The sequence below is a fragment of the Microcaecilia unicolor genome, chromosome 3, assembly GCF_901765095.1.
Source record: "Microcaecilia unicolor chromosome 3, aMicUni1.1, whole genome shotgun sequence".
Classification (NCBI taxonomy): Eukaryota; Metazoa; Chordata; class Amphibia; order Gymnophiona; family Siphonopidae; genus Microcaecilia; species Microcaecilia unicolor.
Window position 1 is genome coordinate 54,841,279 of NC_044033.1, and position 21,663 is coordinate 54,862,941.

A 21,663-nucleotide genomic window follows, 5' to 3' on the forward strand; every position below is an offset into this window, starting at 1 on the left:
AAGTTTGTTCATGAGTTGGTACAGTTTCTTCGTGTGTTTGTAATCTGTCCCTATTTTAGTTTTATAGTATGATCTTTTGGTCTGTCTTATAGCGTATTTGTACTTTCTTTGTGATTGTTTTCATGTGTTGAGTGTGTGTTCATCTTTTTGATTTTTTCCATACTTGTTCGAATTTTTCTGGATTGTGTTTTTAGCTTTTTCAGTTCCTCATTGAACCATGGTATCGAGTTATGCTTACGTGGCAATCTTGTTCTTAAGGGTGCTATTTCATCTAGTATGTATTTGCATCATTTATCCCATTCCATGAGGTAGTGTATGGAGTCTGTTTGTGCTGTTCATTCATTATTATATATCTGTTGCCAGAATGTTTTCGTGTCTACTTGACCTCTTGTTCTGTAGGATGTGTGATCTTGTATATGGTGTACTCCCTTCTTCCGCCAGTGTAGGGATAAGTTTAGTTTGTAGTGATCAGTTCAGGGTGTTTCTGTCCATTTAATATCTGTTATTATTAAGTTCTGTTCTGTTGAAAGTTTGTGTGAGATGAGATCCAACTGTGTGCCCCTCTGACGTGGGCTGCTTGCGTTTGTGGCCATTTGAGATCCCATAATTGGAAGAATTCCTTACATTCTTGTGCGCTGATTGAATTTGGGTCTTCTAAGTGAAGGTTGATGTCTTCTATTACTAGTAAATTGGAGTTGGTTCCACATGTTTTTGAATGAAGTCCATGAAGTTAGTCTGGTCTTCGTTCCAATTCCCTGGAGGTCTGTAAACAGGACACAATTCAAGTGATCGCGAAGGGTTTTGTTGTGGATTCTGATTGAGGCCATTTCAAGTTGGGGTGTCATGGACTCGGCAGTGGTTTCGGTGGTAAAGTGGGATTGATAGATTAGTGCTATACCTCCACATCTCTTTCCCTTTCTGGTCCAGTGTGTGATTTTGTATCCTGGAGGGCATAGGTCTAGGATTATGGGGTCCTTTTGGTCATAGATCCAGGTTTCAGTGATGAAGAGTAGGTCAAGTTTTTCTGCTATGATCCAGTCTGTTAGTATTGCTGTTTTGTTTACTGCGGATCTGGCATTGATATAGCCCACTTGGATTGCTTGGAATGGGGTCTTCTACGTTTGGTATTGTGTGGGACTTTTATTAGTTGTCGTTTCTTTGTTGAGGTGAGTTTGTTTGGGCCCTTCTTTGTATTCTGTGGTGGTTGTCCACATGTTGGTGGTCTTCCTTTGTTTAAGTTGTTGTCAGTTTGTTGGGGTGTGGTGTATCTGATCAGTCGTTGATGATTGTATAGTATGCGTATAATGTTGCTTTTCTGCAAGTGGGGTGGTTAGTGTTAAGTGGATCAGTGTTAAGGAGTAGATTATTAGGAGTAGTTTAAAGTTATTCATTTTGGTTTCTTTTCACTGTGGGCTGCTGATCAATGTTTCCATCTCATCACTGCCTTAAGTTGCTTAGTTATGAGTCCGGTTCCTCCCTCGGTCAATCTCTTAGCCACTAATTGCTTCCCGCCCTTCTTGCCCATAGGATCTTCAGGCTCAGATTTCTGGCTTTGATAAGATATTGAGCAGAGGAGATGGGAGGGGGGGAGAGTAGCTCTCGGTCAGGGTCCTAGCTCAATCAGACTCTTAGCAACTAATTGCTTCCCACCCTCTTTGCGCAGAGGATTGCTTTTCTTAGCTACAAGTTCACTCTAATGCAGATCAATCAACTAAGTCTTCCATCAATAGAGAAACAAATGGCTGCACTTAGCATCTCTATGTGAAATTCCGGAGACAGTGCATAGGTTTCCTTTAGTTCCAAGGAATCCAAAAGTACTACTACTACTACTACTATTCAGCATTTCTATAGCGCTACAAGGCATACGCAGCGCTGCACAAACATAGAAGAAAGACAGTCCCTGCTCAAGAGCTTACAATCTAATAGACAAAAAAAAATAAAGTAAGCAAATCAAATCAATTAATGTGAACGGGAAGGAAGAGAGGAGGGTAGGTGGAGGCGAGTGGTTACAAGTGGTTACGAGTCAAAAGCAATCTTAAAGAGGTGGGCTTTCAGTCTAGATTAAAGGTGGCCAAGGATGGGGCAAGACGTAGGGGCTCAGGAAGTTATTCCAGGCGTAGGGTGCAGCGAGGACAGAAGGCGCGAAGTCTGGAGTTGGCAGTAGTGGAGAAGGGAACAGATAAGAAGGATTTATCCATGGAGCGGAGTGCACGGGAAGGGGTGTAGGGAAGGACAAGTGTGGAGAGATACTGGGGAGCAGCAGAGTGAGTACATTTTAGGTTAGTAGAAGAAGTTTGACAGGATGTGAAAACGGATAGGGAGCCAGTGAAGGGTCCTTGAGGAGAGGGGTAGTATGAGTAAAGCGACCCTGGCAGAAGATGAGACGGGCAGCAGAGTTTTGAACTGACTGGAGAGGGGAGAGGTGACTAAGTGGGAGGCCAGCAAGAAGCAGATTGCAGTAGTCTAAACGAGAGGTGACAAGACAAGGGTGTGGATGAGGGTTTTGGTAGAGTGCTCAGAAAGAAAGGGGCGGATTTTACGGATGATTGTAAAGAAAGAAACCGACAGGTCTTGGCAAGCTGCTGGATATGAGCAGAGAAGGAGAGAGAAGAGTCCAAGATGACCCCAAGGTTTCGAGCTGAGGAGACAGGGAGAATGAGAGAGCCATCAACAGAAATAGAAACGGGGGGAGTGGGAGGTGGGTTTGGGGGGAAAATGAGAAGCTCGGTTTTGGTCATATTTAATTTCAGGTGGCGTTGAGACATCCAGACAGCAATGTCAGACAAGCAAGCTGAAACTTTGGTTTGGATGCAAGGTGAGATATCAGGGGTAAAAAGGTAGATTTGGGAGTCATCAGTATAGAGATGGTAGGAAAAGCCATGGGAGGAGATTAATGAACCAAGGGAAGAAGTGTAGATAGAAAAGAGGAGGGGACCAAGAACAGAACCCTGAGGTACGCCGACAGGCAGAGGGATAGAAGTAGAAGAGGATCCACCAGAGTGAACACTAAAGGTGCGGAGGGAGAGGTAGGAAGAGAACCAGGAAAGGACAGAGCCCTGGAATCCAAGTGAGGACAGGGGTATCGAGAAGTATGCTGTGATCGACTGTGTCAAAAGCAGCGGAAAGATCAAGAAGAATGAGGATGGAATATTGACCTCTGGTTTAGCCAGTAATAGGTCATTGGAGACTTTAGTAAGCGCAGTTTTGGTTGAGTGGAGAGGGCGAAAACCAGATTGTAGTGGGTCAAGAATAGCATGTGAGGAGAGAAAATCAAGGCAGCGGCGGTGAACAGCACGCTCAAGATTAGAGTAATAGAATTAGCTCAATTAGTTAAGATAAGTTCTTTACTCAAGGATTGCAAGTTGACCTTTAGAGTCTCTGGTGGCCCAACCGATGCAGGTTACTGTAGGCCTTTTCCCCATTGTCGCAACGGAAGGATAGATGTAGACAAGGATCCAGCTCCAGTCTCACTGCCTGAGGAGAGTTATTTAGGGGAGACAAATATGAGCCAGTAGCTGTTTCTCTAGGTGAAACTGGTGAACTCTGATCCCACATCTATTACTTCACAGAAATCAATGAAGCAAGACATTCACAAAGTACTTGAGAACAGCTCTGAGGAACCTCCTGGTGATTCAGTTTGAACTCGCCAGCAGATTTTCCCGTATCTCCGGTTCGGTTCCCAGCTCCGCAGTTCTCTCCACTTCAGACTTGAGCTCTGGCAGAAAGAAGCATTAGTTGAAGCAGGACACAGAGGGCCAGTGGCCATCTGCCAGACTCCTGCATTGTCCAAAGCGAAGCCTTGCAGCAGCCTACATGTCAGACCTGATAGACCTACCACCTAGGAATGCCAAAAGATCATCCCGCACATTCCTTAACCTGAACTTTCCTAACTGCAAAGGTCTAAAATACAAACTAATGCACACGTCAAACTTTACTTACTTGAGCGCACAGTTATGGAACGCATTGCCGCGCAACTTAAAAACGATCTACGAATTAACGGACTTCCGCAACTACTGAAGACCATCTCTTTATCATGGCATACCACAAAAATCAACCAATGTGAATATACACCAACTCCCCCACATATAGTCAGAACTGTTTTACAATATATGCTTGTTATATTACTACCATGTCCTATCACTATCATGTTACCAAAAATCCTGCTGTAATACTATCTATTTTCTAATATACTTCCATTATTCACATGTATTGTAAGCCACATTGAGCCTGCAAAGAGGTGGGAAATGTGGGATACAAATGCAATAAATAAATAAACCAGCGAAAAATAAACCGGTTCAAACGTAACCGGCCAGTCACCGGAAATGGCCCAACATTGAATATCCGGGCTCAGCGCCAAATGTGGGAGTTAGCCAGGTCAACTCCCATGGTCTGAATATCGGGTCCAATATTGTTAGTTTTCTCTGCTCACTTGCCATCCTTCAATCTGTGAATAATCATTAAAAATTTTAATTGAAATGATGCACTAATTCATACATATCTTTGTCCTGGACTAAAGTTATATTTATCAGTATTTTAAATCCAGGACAAAAAAATGTAAAGCCTAATAACAGGAGTCAGAGTCGGACAGCAGAAAAATAGAGGGGTCGAAGTCGAAAGTTTGGTGTATCAACTGTACAGCTCTGCAATAATGAACGTAGGCAGCAAAATAATTTATGTCCCCTACACTCCAACAATGTTTGTTAACTTCAGTAAATCTCATTATCTAAATTATACCCTAAAACAGGTGAAACTAGAATAGATTTGTTTGTGTGAAGTAACCATTTTCTCCAAAAGTATATAATTGATAATAGCCTCATATATTTTTATTTCTGATTATTTTGATAACTGTAATTAAGAATGATAGATTGGTAATACATATTTTAGAACAGTACCAAATATTCGTATTCGATTTGGTCCCGAATAGTGCCCTGAATACATTATTCATATTTGGCCAAATAGTGATTTAAATTCAAATACAAATAATCTGTGGCTCTACTATGCTAATCCTACTGAACTAAACATTTGATCTCCGATTTCACATTGCTTCTTTTATTATTTGTCATATTAAAGCTCAATGGCCATTATTCATATTTCGCATTTGTATTCTGCCAAATAGTAAAATATGCTATTCGGTACAGCTCTAAACAATCTATATCTCTGGGACTCATTTTCAAAAGAGAAAAACGTCTAAAAACAGGTATAAAGCAGCATTTGGACATTTTTTTGCCAAAACGTCCAGATTGGTATTTTTGAAACCCATTTCCAGATGTTAAGGGTGTTCCTAAGACCTGGACTTTTTTCAAAACGAAAATGTCTAAGACTAAACTATGACGTTTTGAGCTAGATCTGTTTTAATAACGACTAAGTCACAAAAAAGTGCCCAAAATGACCAGGTGACCACTGGAGGAATAAAGGAATAACTTCCCCTTATTCCCCCAGTGGTCACCGACTCCCTTCCCCCCCCCTCAAAGATGTAAAATAAACAGTACATACCAGTCTCTTTGACGGTCTCAGATGTTATAGCCAGTTCTATTAGAGCAGCAAGCAGGTCCCCGGCATATCCTAGTGGTTGGTGCAATGCACTGTGGAGAAGGGGACCCAGGCCAATAATCCACTCTATTACACTTGTGCTGGAATGTGTCAGCCCTACAAAACCCACCAGAAACCTGCTGTACCCACATAGGTGACACCTGCAGGCATAAGGGCGATTGTAGTGGTGTATAGCTGGATACAGTAGGTTTTTAGTGGGTTTTGGAGAGCTCATTCTACAATATAGGGAGCAATGGTGAGATGTGTACCTGGGAACTTTTATATGAAGTCCACTGCGGTGCCACCTAGGGTGCCCCACTGCTCTACTGGGATGTTTGTATGCCAGTCTACTAAGAATGCTGTCTCCTCCAACATCCCAATGGCTTGATTTTGGGCGTTTTTCACTTAGACTTTCTTTTTTTTTTTTTTTTTCCCAAAAATGGACCAAATAGATAAATGCACAGAGCACAAAACATCTAGCAAGTGGCCATTTAAATAATAATAAAAAAAGACAGATGTTTCACTGTTTTGAAAATCACTATATTCACTATTCAGATTCTGGACGTTTTGAGCAAAACATCCAAAGTCGGACTTAGACGTGATATCGAAAATGATCCTCTACATATGTTATTTTTTTTGCATTTGCATACATTTTCCTGAGAAAGGGTCTGCAGGTTTCACCAGACTCTCAAAGGGCAGTTAAGAACCCTGTTTTACAGAGTAAAGTATGCACAAAAATGGCATTACATATAAACCACATATGGGCAAACAATTTATAAAAGTCTAATTCTGTGCACGAACCAACTTTTAGGGGCCAGATGTGGTACAGCAAAAGTACTTACTTGTAGCAGGTGCTCTCCAGGGCAGCAGGCTTTATAGTCTCACAAGCGAGTGAAGTCGACCTGCATCACCCGATCCAGGATTTATAAAAGTAAAAACAGAGCTTTGTGGAGAGCGAGACACGCTCCACTGCGCATGTGCGAGTGCCTTCTCGCCTGCAACGCAAAAGCAGTCTCCTCAGTTTTATACTACAGCAAAAATAAAGTAAAAATGATAAGGAGACAACTCCAAGGGAAGGTGGGAGGGACTGTGAGAATACAAACCCTGCTGTCCTCGGAGAACACCTGCTACATGTAAGCATCTTGCTTTCTCCAATGACAAGCAGGCTTATAGATTTGCACAAGTGAGGAATCCCTAGCATCCAGGATCAGCAAAAACAACAAACACTGGTTAACTGGGCCTCACAATGGCAAGGACATAACACAGATTAACATGAAACTAAATATAATCTGAATAAGAGTGCAGCCTGGAACAGAATAAAATGGGCCTAGGAGGGGAGTTGGATTCTAGACTCCAAACAGATTCTGCAACACTGTCTGCCTGAACCGACTGTTGAGTCGGGTATCCTGCTCCAGGCAGTAGTGTGATGTGAATGCGTGGACTGAAGGCCATGTCAAAGCCTTACAAATTTCTTCATTGGAGGCTGACCTCAAGCGGGCTACTGACGCAGGCATGGTTCTGATATTATGAGTCGTGACATGACCTACTAGGGCCAGCCCAGCCTGGGCATAAGGTGAAGGAAATGCAATCTTTTAGTCAATTAGAAATTTGTGTTTTCCTGATGGTGACTCCTATCCTGTTGGGATCAAAAGAAACAAAAAGTTGGGTGGACTGTCTGTGGGGCCTGGTCCACTCCATGTAGTAGGACAATGCGCTCTTACAATTCTAGGTGTGCAAGCTGATTTAATAGGATGGACATGAGGTTGGGGAAAGAATGTTGGCAAGACAAATCGACTGGTTCAGGAATTTAGGGTGAGTGAGGAGGACTACATTGTTGTGATGAAACTTAGTATAATGTACATCCACTACTAAGTCCTGAAGCTCACTGACTATGAGCTCAAGCAATAGCCACCAAGAAAGCAACCTTCCAGGTCAAGTACTTCAGATGGCAGGAATTCAGTGGCTCAAAAGAAGCTTTCATCAGCTGGGTGAGAACGACATTGAGATCCCATGACTCTGGTGGAAGTTTGACAGGGGGCTTTGACAAAAGCAAACCTCTCATCAAAGTGAATAACTAGAGGCTATCCAGAGATGAGCTTACCTTCTACATGTTGATGATAAGCACTAATTGCACTAAGGTGAACCCTTACAGAGCTGGTCTTTAAACCAGACTCTGATAGGTGTAGAAGGTATTCAACCATGGTCTATGTAGGCAGGGGGATCTAGGGCCTTGCTCTCACACCAGACAGCAAACCTCCTCCATTTGAAAGAATTAACATCTCTTAGTGGAGCCTTTCCTGGAAGCCAACAAGACCTGGGAGATACTCTCCAAAAGACCCAAGTAAGTGAATTTGTAACCAGGTACCTCTCTTGTGCAGCCAAGGATAGAACAATCTCCTCCAGCCACAGGCTCCCGGTACAGTGAAGAAATAGATGTCCACCAGTAACTTCAATCTTAAGGACTTTTATTCCATGCAGGTTTCTAATACATAGTTCCAACAGCAGCATAGCACATACCAGGATTCAATACAGGCTTACAGGCTCCAGTCTGGGCTATTTATCCAGTGCACAATAAACAGTAATTCAATTCCCAAGACAAACAGTTCTTTCGGTTCATCATCACAGTTCAGTCACCCAGCAGCATTTTCTCCCTTCTATCCTCTTTACCTTCAGGAGAGTTCAATATTTTAGGGACTCCTTCTACCCGAGGGTTTTCCCCTGCATCAGCTTCACAGTGAATTCAATACTTTTGGGACTTCCTCTCACCCAAGGAATCTCAGCCTGCTTCAGTACTTTAGGGACCTCCCTGCCCAAGGATTTTCAGCCTGCAACTCCTTCTATCCTTCTGCTTTTCTCTCCTGAACTGAACTCCTCTGCTGGGACTCCTTCCCACCTGCCTAATCAATACCTGGCTTCAGCTACCACAACCAATCATTCTCCTTCCATTAGCTTCCTCACACCCAAACCAGCTGAGTTGAGCATTAGCCTAATGAGGAGCTCCTGCACACAGGGTTCCTAGCTTTCTTTCCCCCTAGTGGCAGCCAATCTACACCTCCTGTTAGTTTATACCCATGTCCTCCCTGATTGCAGCTAGGAGTCCAGTCCGGGTTCTTCATCTCACCCTCTGGCTCCTTGCCTGCAATGCCTTCTGGGACTTGTATTCAGGCTGAAACTGCCTTAACCCAACTATCCTGGAGATGACTTTATCACAAATTCTAGGCCCTCAACATCCAAGCTGTGAGAGCCAAAGAATGGAGGTTGGGATGTAGAAGTGACTCCTCATTCTGTGTGATGAGGGTCAGAAAACACTCCATTCTCCAGAAGTACAGGTAATCATATCTGCTGTGGCCAGTACGGTGCGATCAGAAGCATGGTTCTGCAGTCTTGCTCGAGTTTCAACAAAGTTTTCCCCACTAGAGGTATGAGAGGATATGTATACAGAAGACCTGTCCTTCAATATAGGACGAAGGCATCCAATGCTAGTCTGTCGTGGGCCTAAAGCCTGGAACAGAACTGAGGGAGCTTGTGTTTGGTCTGAATGGCAAAAAGGTTCACCGAGGGGGTGCCCCACGCTCAGAAGATCTTGCAGACTATGCCCATATTGAGAGACCACTTGTTTGGTTACATTATCCTACTCAATTTGTCGGCCACGGTATTGTTTTTGCCTGCCAGATAAGTGGCTCAAAGGAACATGCCATATTGTGAAGCCCAATGCCACAACCGAATGGCCTCTTGACACAGAGTGCGTGATCCGGTGCCCCCCTGCTTGTTGGTGTAATACATTGCACCCTGATTGTCTGTTTGAATGAGTACAATTTGATGAAACAGTCAATCTCTGAAAGCCTTTACAGCGTTCCAGATCGCACAGACTTCTAGGAGATTGATCTGAAGATCTGTTTCCTAAGTGGATCAAACACCTTGGGTGTGAAGCCCAGCTATATCAGCCCCCCCCCCCCCCAATCCCAGGAAAGATGCATCCTCCGTCAGCACTTTCTGTCGCTGAGGAATTTGGAATGGAAGTCCCAGAGTCAAATTGGATCAATTGTCCACCACTAAAAAGAGTGTTCAAGCTCTGGGGACACTTGGATGACATGTTCCAGGGTCCCCATGGCTTGATACCACTGAGAAGCCAGGATCCATTGAGCTGATCTCATGTGAAGACATGTCATGGGTGTAATATACACTGTGGAAGCCATGTGGCCCAACAATCTCAACACTGCTGAGCTGTGACCTGCTGAGAGGCTCGAATCCTGGAAGCGAGTGCGACAGGAAAGTCCATTCTTGTCTCTGGAAGGTAGGCTCGAACCTTCTATGTATCTACCAGGCCTCCTATGAATTCAATGTTCACTCTGGTGGATCCTCGTCAACTTCCATCCCGCTTTCTGTTGGTGTGCCTCAGGGTTCTGTCCTTGGACCCCTCCTTTTCTCCATCTATACCTCTTCCCTTGGTACCCTAATTTCATCCCATGGCTTCCAGTACCATCTTTACGCTGATGACTCTCTCAGATCTACATCTCCACCCCTGAAATCTCAACCTTGATCCAGGACAAAATCTCGGTCTGCTTGTCTGACATTGCTGCTTGGATATCTCAACGCCATCTAAAGCTCAACATGACCAAAACTTAACTTCTCATTTTTCCCCCTAAACCCACCTCCCCTCTTCCCCTTTTCTCTATCTCTGTTAATGCCTCTCACGTCCTCCCTGTCTCCTTGGCTTGTAACCTTGGAGTCATCTTTGATTCCTCTCTTTCCTTCTCTGCGCATATTCAACAGATCGCCAAAACCTGTCGTTTCTTTATCTACAATATTAGCAAAATTCACCCCTTCCTTTCTGAATACGCTGCCAGAACCCTTATCCACACCCTTGTCACCTCTCGCTTGGACTATTGCAATTTACTTCTCACTGGTCTTCCGCTCAGCCATCTCTCTCCTCTCCAATCTGTCCAAAATTCTGCGGCACAACTTATTTTCCGCCAGAATCATTATACCCACACTAGCCCACTCCTCAAGTCACTTCATTGGCTCCCTGTCTGCTTCCGCATTCAGTTTAAACTTCTCGTACTGACCTTTAAATGCATCCACTCTGCAGCCCTCCATTACCTCTCCACTCATATCTCTCCCTACATTCCTCCCCGTGAACTCCGCTCACTGGACAAATCTCTCTTGTCATCCCCCTTCTCCTCCACTGCTAACTCCAGACTTCGCTCCTTTTCTCTCGCGACACCTTATGCCTGGAATAGACTTCCTGGACCTATATGTCTAGCTCCATCTCTACCTGTTTTCAAATCTATGCTGAAAACCCACCTTTTCACTGCTGCTTTTTAGCTCCTAGCCACTACTCAATTGCCCTCTCCTTGTCCCTTTCTTCCTTCTCACCCATTACTTCCCTCACCCGTAACTGTCTTGTCTGTCTGTATTATTTAGATTGTAAGCTCTTCTGAGCAGGGACTGTCTCTTTGTATCAGGTGTTCAGCGCTGCATGCATCTGGTAGCGCTATACAAATGCTAATAATAATAATAATTCCAATTGCTGGGCAAGGTGACGATGGGACTTGAGGTAGTTTAAAACTAACCCAAGTAGCTCAAGCACCCGAATAGTCATTCGCATGGACTCCTGAGCTCCGTCCAGAGAGGTGCTCTTTACCACCCAGTCGTCGAAATGTGGGAACACACGGACTCCCAGTCTGCATAGCCATGCTGCAACTACCGCTAGACATTTGGTGAAGACCCTGGAAGCTGACGTGAGGCCACAAGGCACCATGCAGTACTGAAAGTGATGTGTTCCCAGCTGAAATCAAAGATACTTCCGGTGGGTTGGAAGTATCAGGATGTGAGTATATGCATCCTTTAAGACCAGAGAGCAATGCCAATCGTTTCCCTGACTCGTTGGAAGGGTGCCCAGGGAAACTATCCTGAACTTTTCTCAGACTAGGAATTTGTTCAGGGCCCTTAGGTCTAGGATGGGAAGCATCCCTCCTGTTTTCTTCTGCACAAGAAAGCACCTGGAATCCTTGTCCGTCTTCCCCTGGTGGAACAGATTCAACCACATGGGCCTTCAGAAGGGCAGAGAGTTCCTCTGAAAGTACTTGCATGTGCTGAGAGCTGAATAAGCTCTCAGTGGGCAATTTTGAGGTTTCTGGAACCAACCGAGTGCATATCTGAGACAGAATATTTGAAGAACCCAGCTGTTGGAGGTTATATGGGGCCACCTTTTGTGAAAAAACTTCAGCCTCCCCCCCCCCCCCCCCGGCAAGTCATCCGAAACGGACACTTTTACTGCAGCTATGCTCTGCAAGGTACTTCTCCTTGGTTTGCCAAAAGTCCTCCTAGCTGAGGAGGCAGATGCAGAAGGCGCCCAGTGGGAGACAAAAGAGATGGTATGAGTATGTTTTATTTTTTTTATTTGGTCAGCGATCTCTTCAACCTTCTCTCCAAAAAGGTTATCTCCTCGGCATGGGGCATCCACCAAACTCTGCTGAACAGAATGCTCCAAGTCAGAAACACGCAGCCATATTACTATACTCTGAACAGAAATCCTGGATGCCACATCAAAAGTATGGTAAGTGCCCCTGGCCAAGAACTTTCAATATGCCTTCTGCTGCTTGACCAACTGGTGAAATTACTCAACCTGTTCCAGAGGGAGCATCTCAGCCAGGTCCAACAACTTGCGCACCAGGTTTCTAAAGTGAATGCTCATGAAGGGCTGGTACGTTTGTATATGGGAGATGAGAATTGAAGCCTGGTACATCTTCCACCCAAAAGAATCCATCGTTCTAGCTTCTCTACCTGGGGAAACCAAGGCATAGTCCCTGGAACTCCTGGCTCTTTTGAGAGCAGATTCCACCACCATGGAATTGTGAGGCAACTGAGGCTTATCAAACCCCGGTGCATGTGGATCCAATACTGGGTGTCAATCTTCTTAGGCATGACCAGGACCGACAGAGGGGACTCCTACTTACTAATGAGGACTTCCTGGAGTACCTCTTGGAGAAGGACTGTCACAGCCTCCCTAGGAGATGATGTGTGCCCAGGACCTCGAGTATCCTGGCCCCCACTTTCAAAGGAAAGGGAATAGCATCAGCCATTTCTTTAACAAAAGAAGGGAATGAAAGGCTCTCCGGAGGAGACTTTCTCCTTTCAGGTGGAGGGGAGGGTTCAGAGGGAATTCCATAGGACTCATCAGAGAAAAAGTACCTTGGATCCGCCTCTGATTCCCATGAGCTCTTTAGTGTCAGACAATACCTCGTGTTGCAAATGTCGAGACCGAATCTGCCTCGACGTGGAGGAACCATGTCCTCGAGAACAGCGTTGAGAAGTCGGTTCCTGCCTCAACTCTGGTGAAGCTTCCTCCACTGCTGTTGAGGGAATACCGGCTTGGTTGGCAGTTGACACCGGAGCCACATGCGGCATTGGTGTCAGAGGCCACACTGCAGGCCGAGGGCAAAGTTGGGCCGCAACGGTAGGCAAGGTAGGCGCAAGCACCCCTGAAACCAATGCAACCCGTTGCGTGAGGTCATCTAATGGCTCAGGGAGCAAGACTTGGATGCGCTCATCGAGGGCCAACACCGGGAAAGGCTGGGGTGCTGGCTCAGGCGCAGTTTGCAGAACCGCTGGTGTTGATGCGGGAGCTAGGTCTTGGCTGCTGGGAGACTGGCGCATCAGCACCTCCTGTATGGAGGGGGAGCAGACCTCCTATATGGAGGGGGACTGGTCCTCCTGGTGCCAATGCTTCTTGGGTGCCAAATCCTTCAACGCCCTGGAGCTCCCAAGCACCATGTGTCAAGGGTGACTGATGATGCTTCTTGGCCTTCGCCCGAAGCATGTCACTGATGCTCCTTGGTGCAGACAAAGACGACGTTGAATCCACATGTCACCTAGGGGTCATGTCCGACAATGGACGATCCTGGGGGCCTGCACAGCAGGAAGCTTTGAGGCAGGTGGAGACCAACTCGATGCTTCACTGCTCCCAGTGTGTAAGGGTCTAGCAGCAGCCATGCTTACCGATGCTCTCAATGCTGGTGCAATGCTTAACGTGGATGCCAACGCCTCCAACCTCGATGCTGACGTTAAGGAACCGGACTTGGCTCTGAAAATCTTCTCACGTTGAGCCTCTCTGGGTCCTCTTCTTCATGTGAAGACAGAGAACACTGTTAGTGGATCTATGGTCGGGCCCAAGATACTGTAGACACCAAGAATGGGTATCTTTCCCAGAGACTGTCTGATTGCACCAGGTACAGCACTTAAAGACACTGGGAACTTTCATGAACATGGAAGGAAAAACTTTCTTGCTAAATTAAATAAATCGATGGTGCCTGAAAAAGGGCCATGCCATGACAAAAAAAAGAAAGGGAAATTCCTTGGCCGAAGATAAGGCCTAAAAGCGGCCTAATGATGACAAAAAATAAGGGAAACTTAAACCTGGGGAAAATGAATTAAAAAGGGGAAACCAACAGGAACACAATAATGGAGAAAAAATGGACGAAAAATAGCCAAAAGGCACTAAAAAATATCTTCAGGACTGAACGGTGTGAGGAGAGAGCAAAAAAAATTCCCCTCTCCTCACTGCGGTAGAAAAAGATCTGAGGAGACCGCATTCATGCGGCGGGCAGACTTGCACATGCGCAGTGGTCTCACGCTCCACAAATCTCTGTTTTTACTTTTGTAAATTCCAGACCGGGCAACACGGGTCAGCATCACCCACTTGTAAGGATCTCTAAGCCTGCCTGTCCTCAAAGAAAACATTTTTCCAGAGAAAACACAATGGGCAAAGCCCTTTAATATAACTAATCCTTAGTTGCAGATGCAAAGTTTTATTTTTCTACAATAACATATTCTTACCTTCTCCAATAATTCTTTTGTTTCATCCGTTAAAGGAGCATGAGAAAACTTGCAGTTATTTCCCTGGTAGCATAATGCTCCTGTGTGATAGAACTTGCAAGGAAATTCATGTTAATACTTAATGTTAAGGAAAAAAATAGTACTGTCACCAAGTATGAGCTAGAAATGCAAAACTATCAATATCAGAAACATCAAAACTACTTCTGCTGACCTGATCTGAATGTACATGTTATTTTCAGAAGTCCAAACAGTTAAAATAATTATCAATTTTAACCTTAGAAAGGCCAAGAAGTCTCAGAACACAATTTTGCATCCATACGAAGATCTTCAAGCACTAAGCAATTAAGTCCAGAGAGCATAGCCAATCATTTTCCTGAATCATGGGAAGAAGGGTGCCCAGGGAAAACATCCTGAACTTTTCTCGGACTAGGAATTTGTTCAGGGCCCTTAGGTCTAGGATGGGACGCATCCCCCCCTGTTTTCTTTTGCACAAGGAAGTACCTGGAATAGAATCCCAGCCCTTCTTCCCCTGGTGGAACAGGTTCGATAGCATTGGCCTTTAGAAGGGCGGAGAGTTCCTCTGCAAGTATCCGCCTGTGCAGGGAGCTGTAAGAATGAGCTCCTGGTGGGCAATTTGGAGGTTTGGATTCCAGACTGAGGGTGTATCCTAACTGGACTATTTGAAGAACCCACCTGTCGGAGGTTATAAGAGGCCACCTTTGGTGAAAAAATATTAACCTCCCTGCAACTGATAAGTCGTCCGGAATGGACACTTCCACTGTGGCTATGCTGCACTGGAGCCAGTCAAAAGCCCGTCCCTTGCTTTTGCTGGGGAGCCACATGGGCCTTAGGTGCACACTGTTGACGAGAATGAGTGCGCTGGGACTGAGCCTGGGTAGGCTGCCAAGAAGCAGAAGTGTACCTACGCCTATTATAGGAATAGGGAGCACTCCTCCTTCCTCCAAAAAACCTCCTAGATGAGGAGGTGGTAGCAGAAGACGCCTGGTGAGAGAATCCATAGCATCATACTGCAACTTACTCCTCACCAGCCTCCCACTTAGCCATCTATCTCCCCTTCAATCTGTTCAGAACTCTGCTGCACGTCTTATATTCCGCCAGAACCGATATACTCATATCACCCCTGTCCTCAGGTCACTTCACTGGCTTCCTATCAGATACCGCATTCAATTCAAGCTTCTCCTTCTTACCTACAAATGCACCCAGTCTGCCACCCCTCACTACGTTTCTACCATCATCTCCCCTTACGTTCCCACCCGAAACCTCCGTTCACAGGACAAATCCCTCCTCTCATACCCTTCTCCACCACCGCCAACTCCAGGCTCCGCTCATTCTGCCTCGCCTCACCCTATGCTTGGAACAACCTTCCTGAGCCCTTACGCCAAGCCCCCTTCCTGCCCATCTTCAAGTCTTTGCTTAAAGCCCACCTCTTCAATGCTGCGTTCGGCACCTAACTCTTACTGTTCAGTAAATCCAGACTGCCCCAATTTGACTGCCCCTATCGGACTGACTGTTCACTTGTCTTTTAGATTGTAAGCTCCTTGAGCAGGGACTGTCCCTCTATGTTAAATTGTACAGCGCTGTGTAACCCTAGTAGCACTTTAGAAATGTTAAGTAGTAGTAGTATCATGGTGCTTTTTGATCTGATCGACCACATTCTCTACTTTTTCGCCAAAAAGGTTATCCCCCCGGCAAGGACCATCCGCCATTCACTGCTGGATCTTATGATCCAGGTCAGAGACACGCAGCCATGAGAGTCTGCACATCACTATACCTTGAGCAGCTATTCTGGATGTCACATCAAAATAAGTAACCCTGGTCAGGAATTTTCAACACGCCTTCTGCTGCCTGACCACCTGGTGAAAAGGTTCGGCGAGCTCCGGAGGAAGTGCTTCGACCAAACTGGACACTTGCCTCACTGAGTTCCGCAAGTGGACGCTCGTGTAGAGCTGGTATGTCTGTATCTTGGCTGTGAGCATAGCAGCCTGATACGTCTTCCTCCCAAAAGAATCCAAGGTCCTAGACTCTCTGCCTGGGGGCGCCGAGGCATAGTCTCTAGTACTCTTGGTCTCTTGAGAGCAGAATCCACCACCATAGAATCATGAGGTAGCTGAGACTTCACCATCACCGGCTGTCTGTGGACTCTGCACTGGGACTCAGCTTCTTTGGGGACCACTGGATTAGAGAGAGGGAACGACCAGTTTCGCATAAGAACTTCCCTGAGTGTGTTATGCAAGGGAGCTGTTGCAACCTCTGTAGGTGGAAAAGGATAATCCAAGACCCTGGGCTAATCCACAACCTCCATAGGGAAGGGAATATCCTTAGACATTTCCCGAACAAAGGAGGAAAAAGAAAGACTCTCAGGCGGAGACATCCTTCTTTCCATGGGCGGAGTAGGATCAGAGGGGACCCCATAGGACTCTTCTTCAGAAAAGTATCTGGGATCTTCCTCTTCCTCCCACAAGCGCTCATCATTGGTATCGGACAAAAGCTCTCTAAGAGCAGCCCGAACCCGTTTCGACGTTGAGGAACAACGGCCTCGAAGGGGATGTCGAGAAGACGACCCCTGCTTGGACTGTGGCGAAGCTTACTCCGCCGACGTCGAAGGACAGTCGACCCGGGTGGCAGCCAATGCCGATACCACAAGCGGCACCGAGGTCGGGGACCTCACCATAGGCGAAGGACCAGATGCTGCCTCAACAGACAGTGCAGAAGGCGCAAGCACCCCTGGCACCAAAGTAGACTGGCGCAGCAATTCCTCCAGAAGCTCTAGAAGAAGGGCCCTGATGCTCTTGTCGAGAGCCTCCATCGGAAAAGGCTGCGGGGCCAGTGCAGGAGCCGGTGGCAGAATCTGAGGGGGCTCGAGAGCCAGTACCAGGCTGCCAGAAGACCGACACATCGGCACCTCCTGTGTAGAGGGTGAGCGGTCCTCCCGGCGCCGACGCTTCTCGGGTGCCGATTCCCTCGGCTCCCCGGAGCTCTCGGTACCGCACATGGAAGGAGATCGATGACAGTGCTTCTTAGCTTTTGTTTGACGCCCGTCATCGAGACTCCTCGGTACCAAAGAGGAGGACGTGGAATCCTCATGCCTCCTCGGGGCCGGGTCCGACGAAGGTCCGTCCCGGGGGGCCTGCATAGCAGTAGGCCTCGAGACAGGTGGAGACCCACTCGATGCCTCGCTGCTCCCAGCGCGATGTGCTCGTTCGGCAGCCATTACCTGTGCTCTCGACGTCGATGCTTCCCTCGACGTCACCGACCTCGGTACCGATGCCAAAGGAACGGACCAATCAGCAAAAGTTTTTCCCGTTGAGCCTCCCGAGACACTTGGGTCCGTTTTTTCATTAAAGGACACAGCTTACAAGCAGCTGGAAGATGGTAGGGCCCAAGGCACTGGAAACACCATGAGTGGGGGTCAGTACCCGAGATGGTCCGGCTGCACCGAGTACAACGCTTGAAGCCGCTGGGTGTCCTCGATGACATGGACAGAAAAATGGCGGCTGCGAAATTAAAAGACGCGATTGTGCCAAAAAAGGCACAAAAAAAGGGAAAAAGAAAACCCGACCGCGCAGCCTAAAAGAGGGCCGCGACGAAAAGAAAGAAAGAACTCTTATACTCTGTGAAAAAAAAAACTAAGAAATACAGGACTAAAAATAACTTTTTTTTTTTTTTTTAATTCTGAGAATAAACTAAAGAAAAAGAAGAAGAAGAAGCAAAAGGGAAAGGGAAAGCGGTAACGCTACGATCTCCTGGGCCGAAGGTAACACAGCGAAAAAAACTCTGTATCACCTCAGTCGCGGAAAAAAGTAACTGATGATGTCACGCTCGTGCCGTGGATGGGAAGCCGTTTGCGTATGTGTGGTGCACTCTGCCCACACGCCGGAGCGTTCTGGAGAGTTTTTTGTTTTGCTTGCAAAGTTTTGCCGGTTTCCTGGGCCACCGCGGATGTCGACCCAATCGTGAGAACAAGCAGCCTGCTTGTCCTCGGAGAAATATATTTATCATTTCAAAAAGTTTTACTAAAGCCAATGTTATTTTTGATAAATTGTTATTTAAGGTTAATTGTGTATTAAAGATTGTTTTCACTGTTGTTAAGTTGCCATTTTTTTTTACTGTATTTACAATTAGGGTTTATACATTGTAAATATAGGCACACTAAAAAATTATGTATCAGTGTTTTTGCATTGCAAAACTAAATTTTAGGCAAATTTTTATACAGATGCCATTTATATACCCTTTATTATTAAACATTTTAAATAGACATACCTTCTCTTTCCATCCCCCTTATTCATACATAGCAGTCATACTGTCACTTCTCTTTGGGCCCTGTTTACTAAGCGGCACTAGCATTTTTAGTGCGTGCTAAAAATTAGCGCACGCTAATGCTAGAGATGCCCATAGGAATGTATGGGCATCTCTAGCATTTAGCACGTCCTAATTTTAGCACACACTAAAAATGCTAGCTCACCTTAGTAAAAAGGGCCCTTTATTTTCTCAAGCCCCCTCCTCATCTCCAGTAGTTTGCTGAGGTCAATGAGGGGGGAAATGCTGGAGATGGAGAGAAAAGCTCACTTCCCTAGAATTACACCTCATTGATCCTAACATGCTTTTCATCCTCCCCACTCCAGCACTCTAATATTGTCTCCTGCTCCACAAAGTACATAAGTATTGCCATACTGGGAAAGACCAAAAGTCCATCAAGCCCAGCATCCTGTTTCCAACAGTGGCCAATCCAGATCACAAATACCTGGCAAGATCCCAAAAAAGTAGAAAAGGATTCAAAAACAACCATAACCTACCCCATCTGCCATTATAATCTATGTAGAAAATTCAAAGTTGAGGCATAGAACTACTACTAAACATTTCTAGAGCGCTACTAGGGTTACGCAGCGCTGTACAGAAAGGACAGTCCCTGCTCAAAGGAGCTTACAATCTAAAGGACGAAAAGTCAAGTTGGGGCAGTCTAGATTTCTTGAATAGAGGTATAGTGGTTAGGTGCCAAAGAATGAAATGGTTTTTAAGTTTGCCTGCCAAGTCTTCCCTGCATTAAAGCGAATGCTACATACCTGTAGAAGGTATTCTCCGAGGACAGCAGGCTGATTGTTCTCACTGATGGGTGACGTCCACGGCAGCCCCTCCAATCGGAATCTTCCTAGCAAAGTCCTTTGCTAGCCCTCGCGCGCATGCGCGGCCGTCTTCCCGCCCGAAACCGGATCGAGCCGGCCAGTCTCGTATTGTAGCAAAAGAGAAACAAGGGAAGACTCAACTCCAAAGGGGAGGCGGGCGGGTTTGTGAGAACAATCAGCCTGCTGTCCTCGGAGAATACCTTCTACAGGTATGTAGCATTCGCTTTCTCCGAGGACAAGCAGGCTGCTTGTTCTCACTGATGGGGTATCCCTAGCCCCCAGGCTCACTCAAAACAACAACCATGGTCAATTGGGCCTCGCAACGGCGAGGACATACTGAGATTGACCTAAAAAAATTACCAACTAACTGAGAGTGCAGCCTGGAACAGAACAAACAGGGCCCTCGGGGGGTGGAGTTGGATCCTAAAGCCCAAACAGGTTCTGAAGAACTGACTGCCCGAACCGACTGTCGCGTCGGGTATCCTGCTGCAGGCAGTAATGAGATGTGAATGTGTGGACAGATGACCACGTCGCAGCTTTGCAAATTTCTTCAATGGAGGCTGACTTCAAGTGGGCTACCGACGCAGCCATGGCTCTAACATTATGAGCCGTGACATGACCCTCAAGAGCCAGCCCCGCCTGGGCGTAAGTGAAGGAAATGCAATCTGCTAGCCAATTGGATATGGTGCGTTTCCCTACAGCCACTCCCCTCCTATTGGGATCAAAAGAAACAAACAATTGGGCGGACTGTCTGTGGGGCTGTGTCCGCTCCAGGTAGAAGGCCAATGCTCTCTTGCAGTCCAATGTGTGCAGCTGACGTTCAGCAGGGCAGGAATGAGGACGGGGAAAGAATGTTGGCAAGACAATTGACTGGTTCAGATGGAACTCCGACACGACCTTTGGCAAGAACTTAGGGTGAATGCGGAGGACTACTCTGTTATGATGAAATTTGGTGTAAGGGGCCTGGGCTACCAGGGCCTGAAGCTCACTGACTCTACGAGCTGAAGTAACTGCCACCAAGAAAATGACCTTCCAGGTCAAGTACTTCAGATGGCAGGAATTCAGTGGCTCAAAAGGAGGTTTCATCAGCTGGGTGAGAACGACATTGAGATCCCATGACACTGTAGGAGGCTTGACAGGGGGCTTTGACAAAAGCAAACCTCTCATGAAGCGAACAACTAAAGGCTGTCCTGAGATCGGCTTACCTTCCACATGGTAATGGTATGCACTGATTGCGCTAAGGTGAACTCTTACAGAGTTGGTCTTGAGACCAGACTCAGACAAGTGCAGAAGGTATTCAAGCAGGGTCTGTGTAGGACAAGAGCGAGGAGCTAGGGCCTTGCTGTCACACCAGATGGCAAACCTCCTCCATAGAAAGAAGTAACTCCTCTTAGTGGAATCTTTCCTGGAAGCAAGCAAGATGCGGGAGACACCCTCTGACAGACCCAAAGAGGCAAAGTCTACGCTCTCAACATCCAGGCCGTGAGAGCCAGAGACTGGAGGCTGGGATGCAGAAGAGCCCCTTCGTCCTGCGTGATGAGGGTCGGAAAACACTCCAATCTCCACGGTTCTTCGGAGGATAACTCCAGAAGAAGAGGGAACCAGATCTGACGCGGCCAAAAGGGAGCAATCAGAATCATGGTGCCTCGGTCTTGCTTGAGTTTCAACAAAGTCTTCCCCACCAGAGGAATGGGAGGATAAGCATACAGCAGGCCCTCCCCCCAATCCAGGAGGAAGGCATCCGATGCCAGTCTGCCGGGGGCCTGAAGCCTGGAACAGAACTGAGGGACTTTGTGGTTCACTCGAGATGCGAAGAGATCTACCAAGGGGGTGCCCCACACTTGGAAGATCTGTCGCACCACTCTGGAGTTGAGCGACCACTCGTGAGGTTGCATAATCCGGCTCAGTCTGTCGGCCAGACAGTTGTTTACGCCTGCCAGATATGTGGCTTGGAGCACCATGCCGAGACGGCGAGCCCAGAGCCACATGCTGACGGCTTCCTGACACAGGGGGCGAGATCCGGTGCCCCCCTGCTTGTTGACATAGTACATGGCAACCTGGTTGTCTGTCTGAATTTGGATAATTTGATGGGACAGCCGATCTCTGAAAGCCTTCAGAGCGTTCCAGATCGCTCGCAACTCCAGGAGATTGATCT

General features: G+C 46.6%; 1 protein-coding gene across 3 annotated transcripts in view; it reads right to left on the bottom strand.

Annotated features, from left to right (window-relative positions):
- Window positions 1-21,663, bottom strand: part of ZC3H6 (zinc finger CCCH-type containing 6) — a 202,835-nt gene that overhangs the window by 39,728 nt on the left and 141,444 nt on the right. For all 3 annotated transcript variants that reach the window (XM_030195943.1, XM_030195944.1, XM_030195945.1), the window contains one exon: window positions 14,368-14,477. In XM_030195943.1, the coding sequence (XP_030051803.1) occupies window positions 14,368-14,477 (110 nt within the window). The remainder of the gene's footprint in view (window positions 1-14,367; window positions 14,478-21,663) is intronic.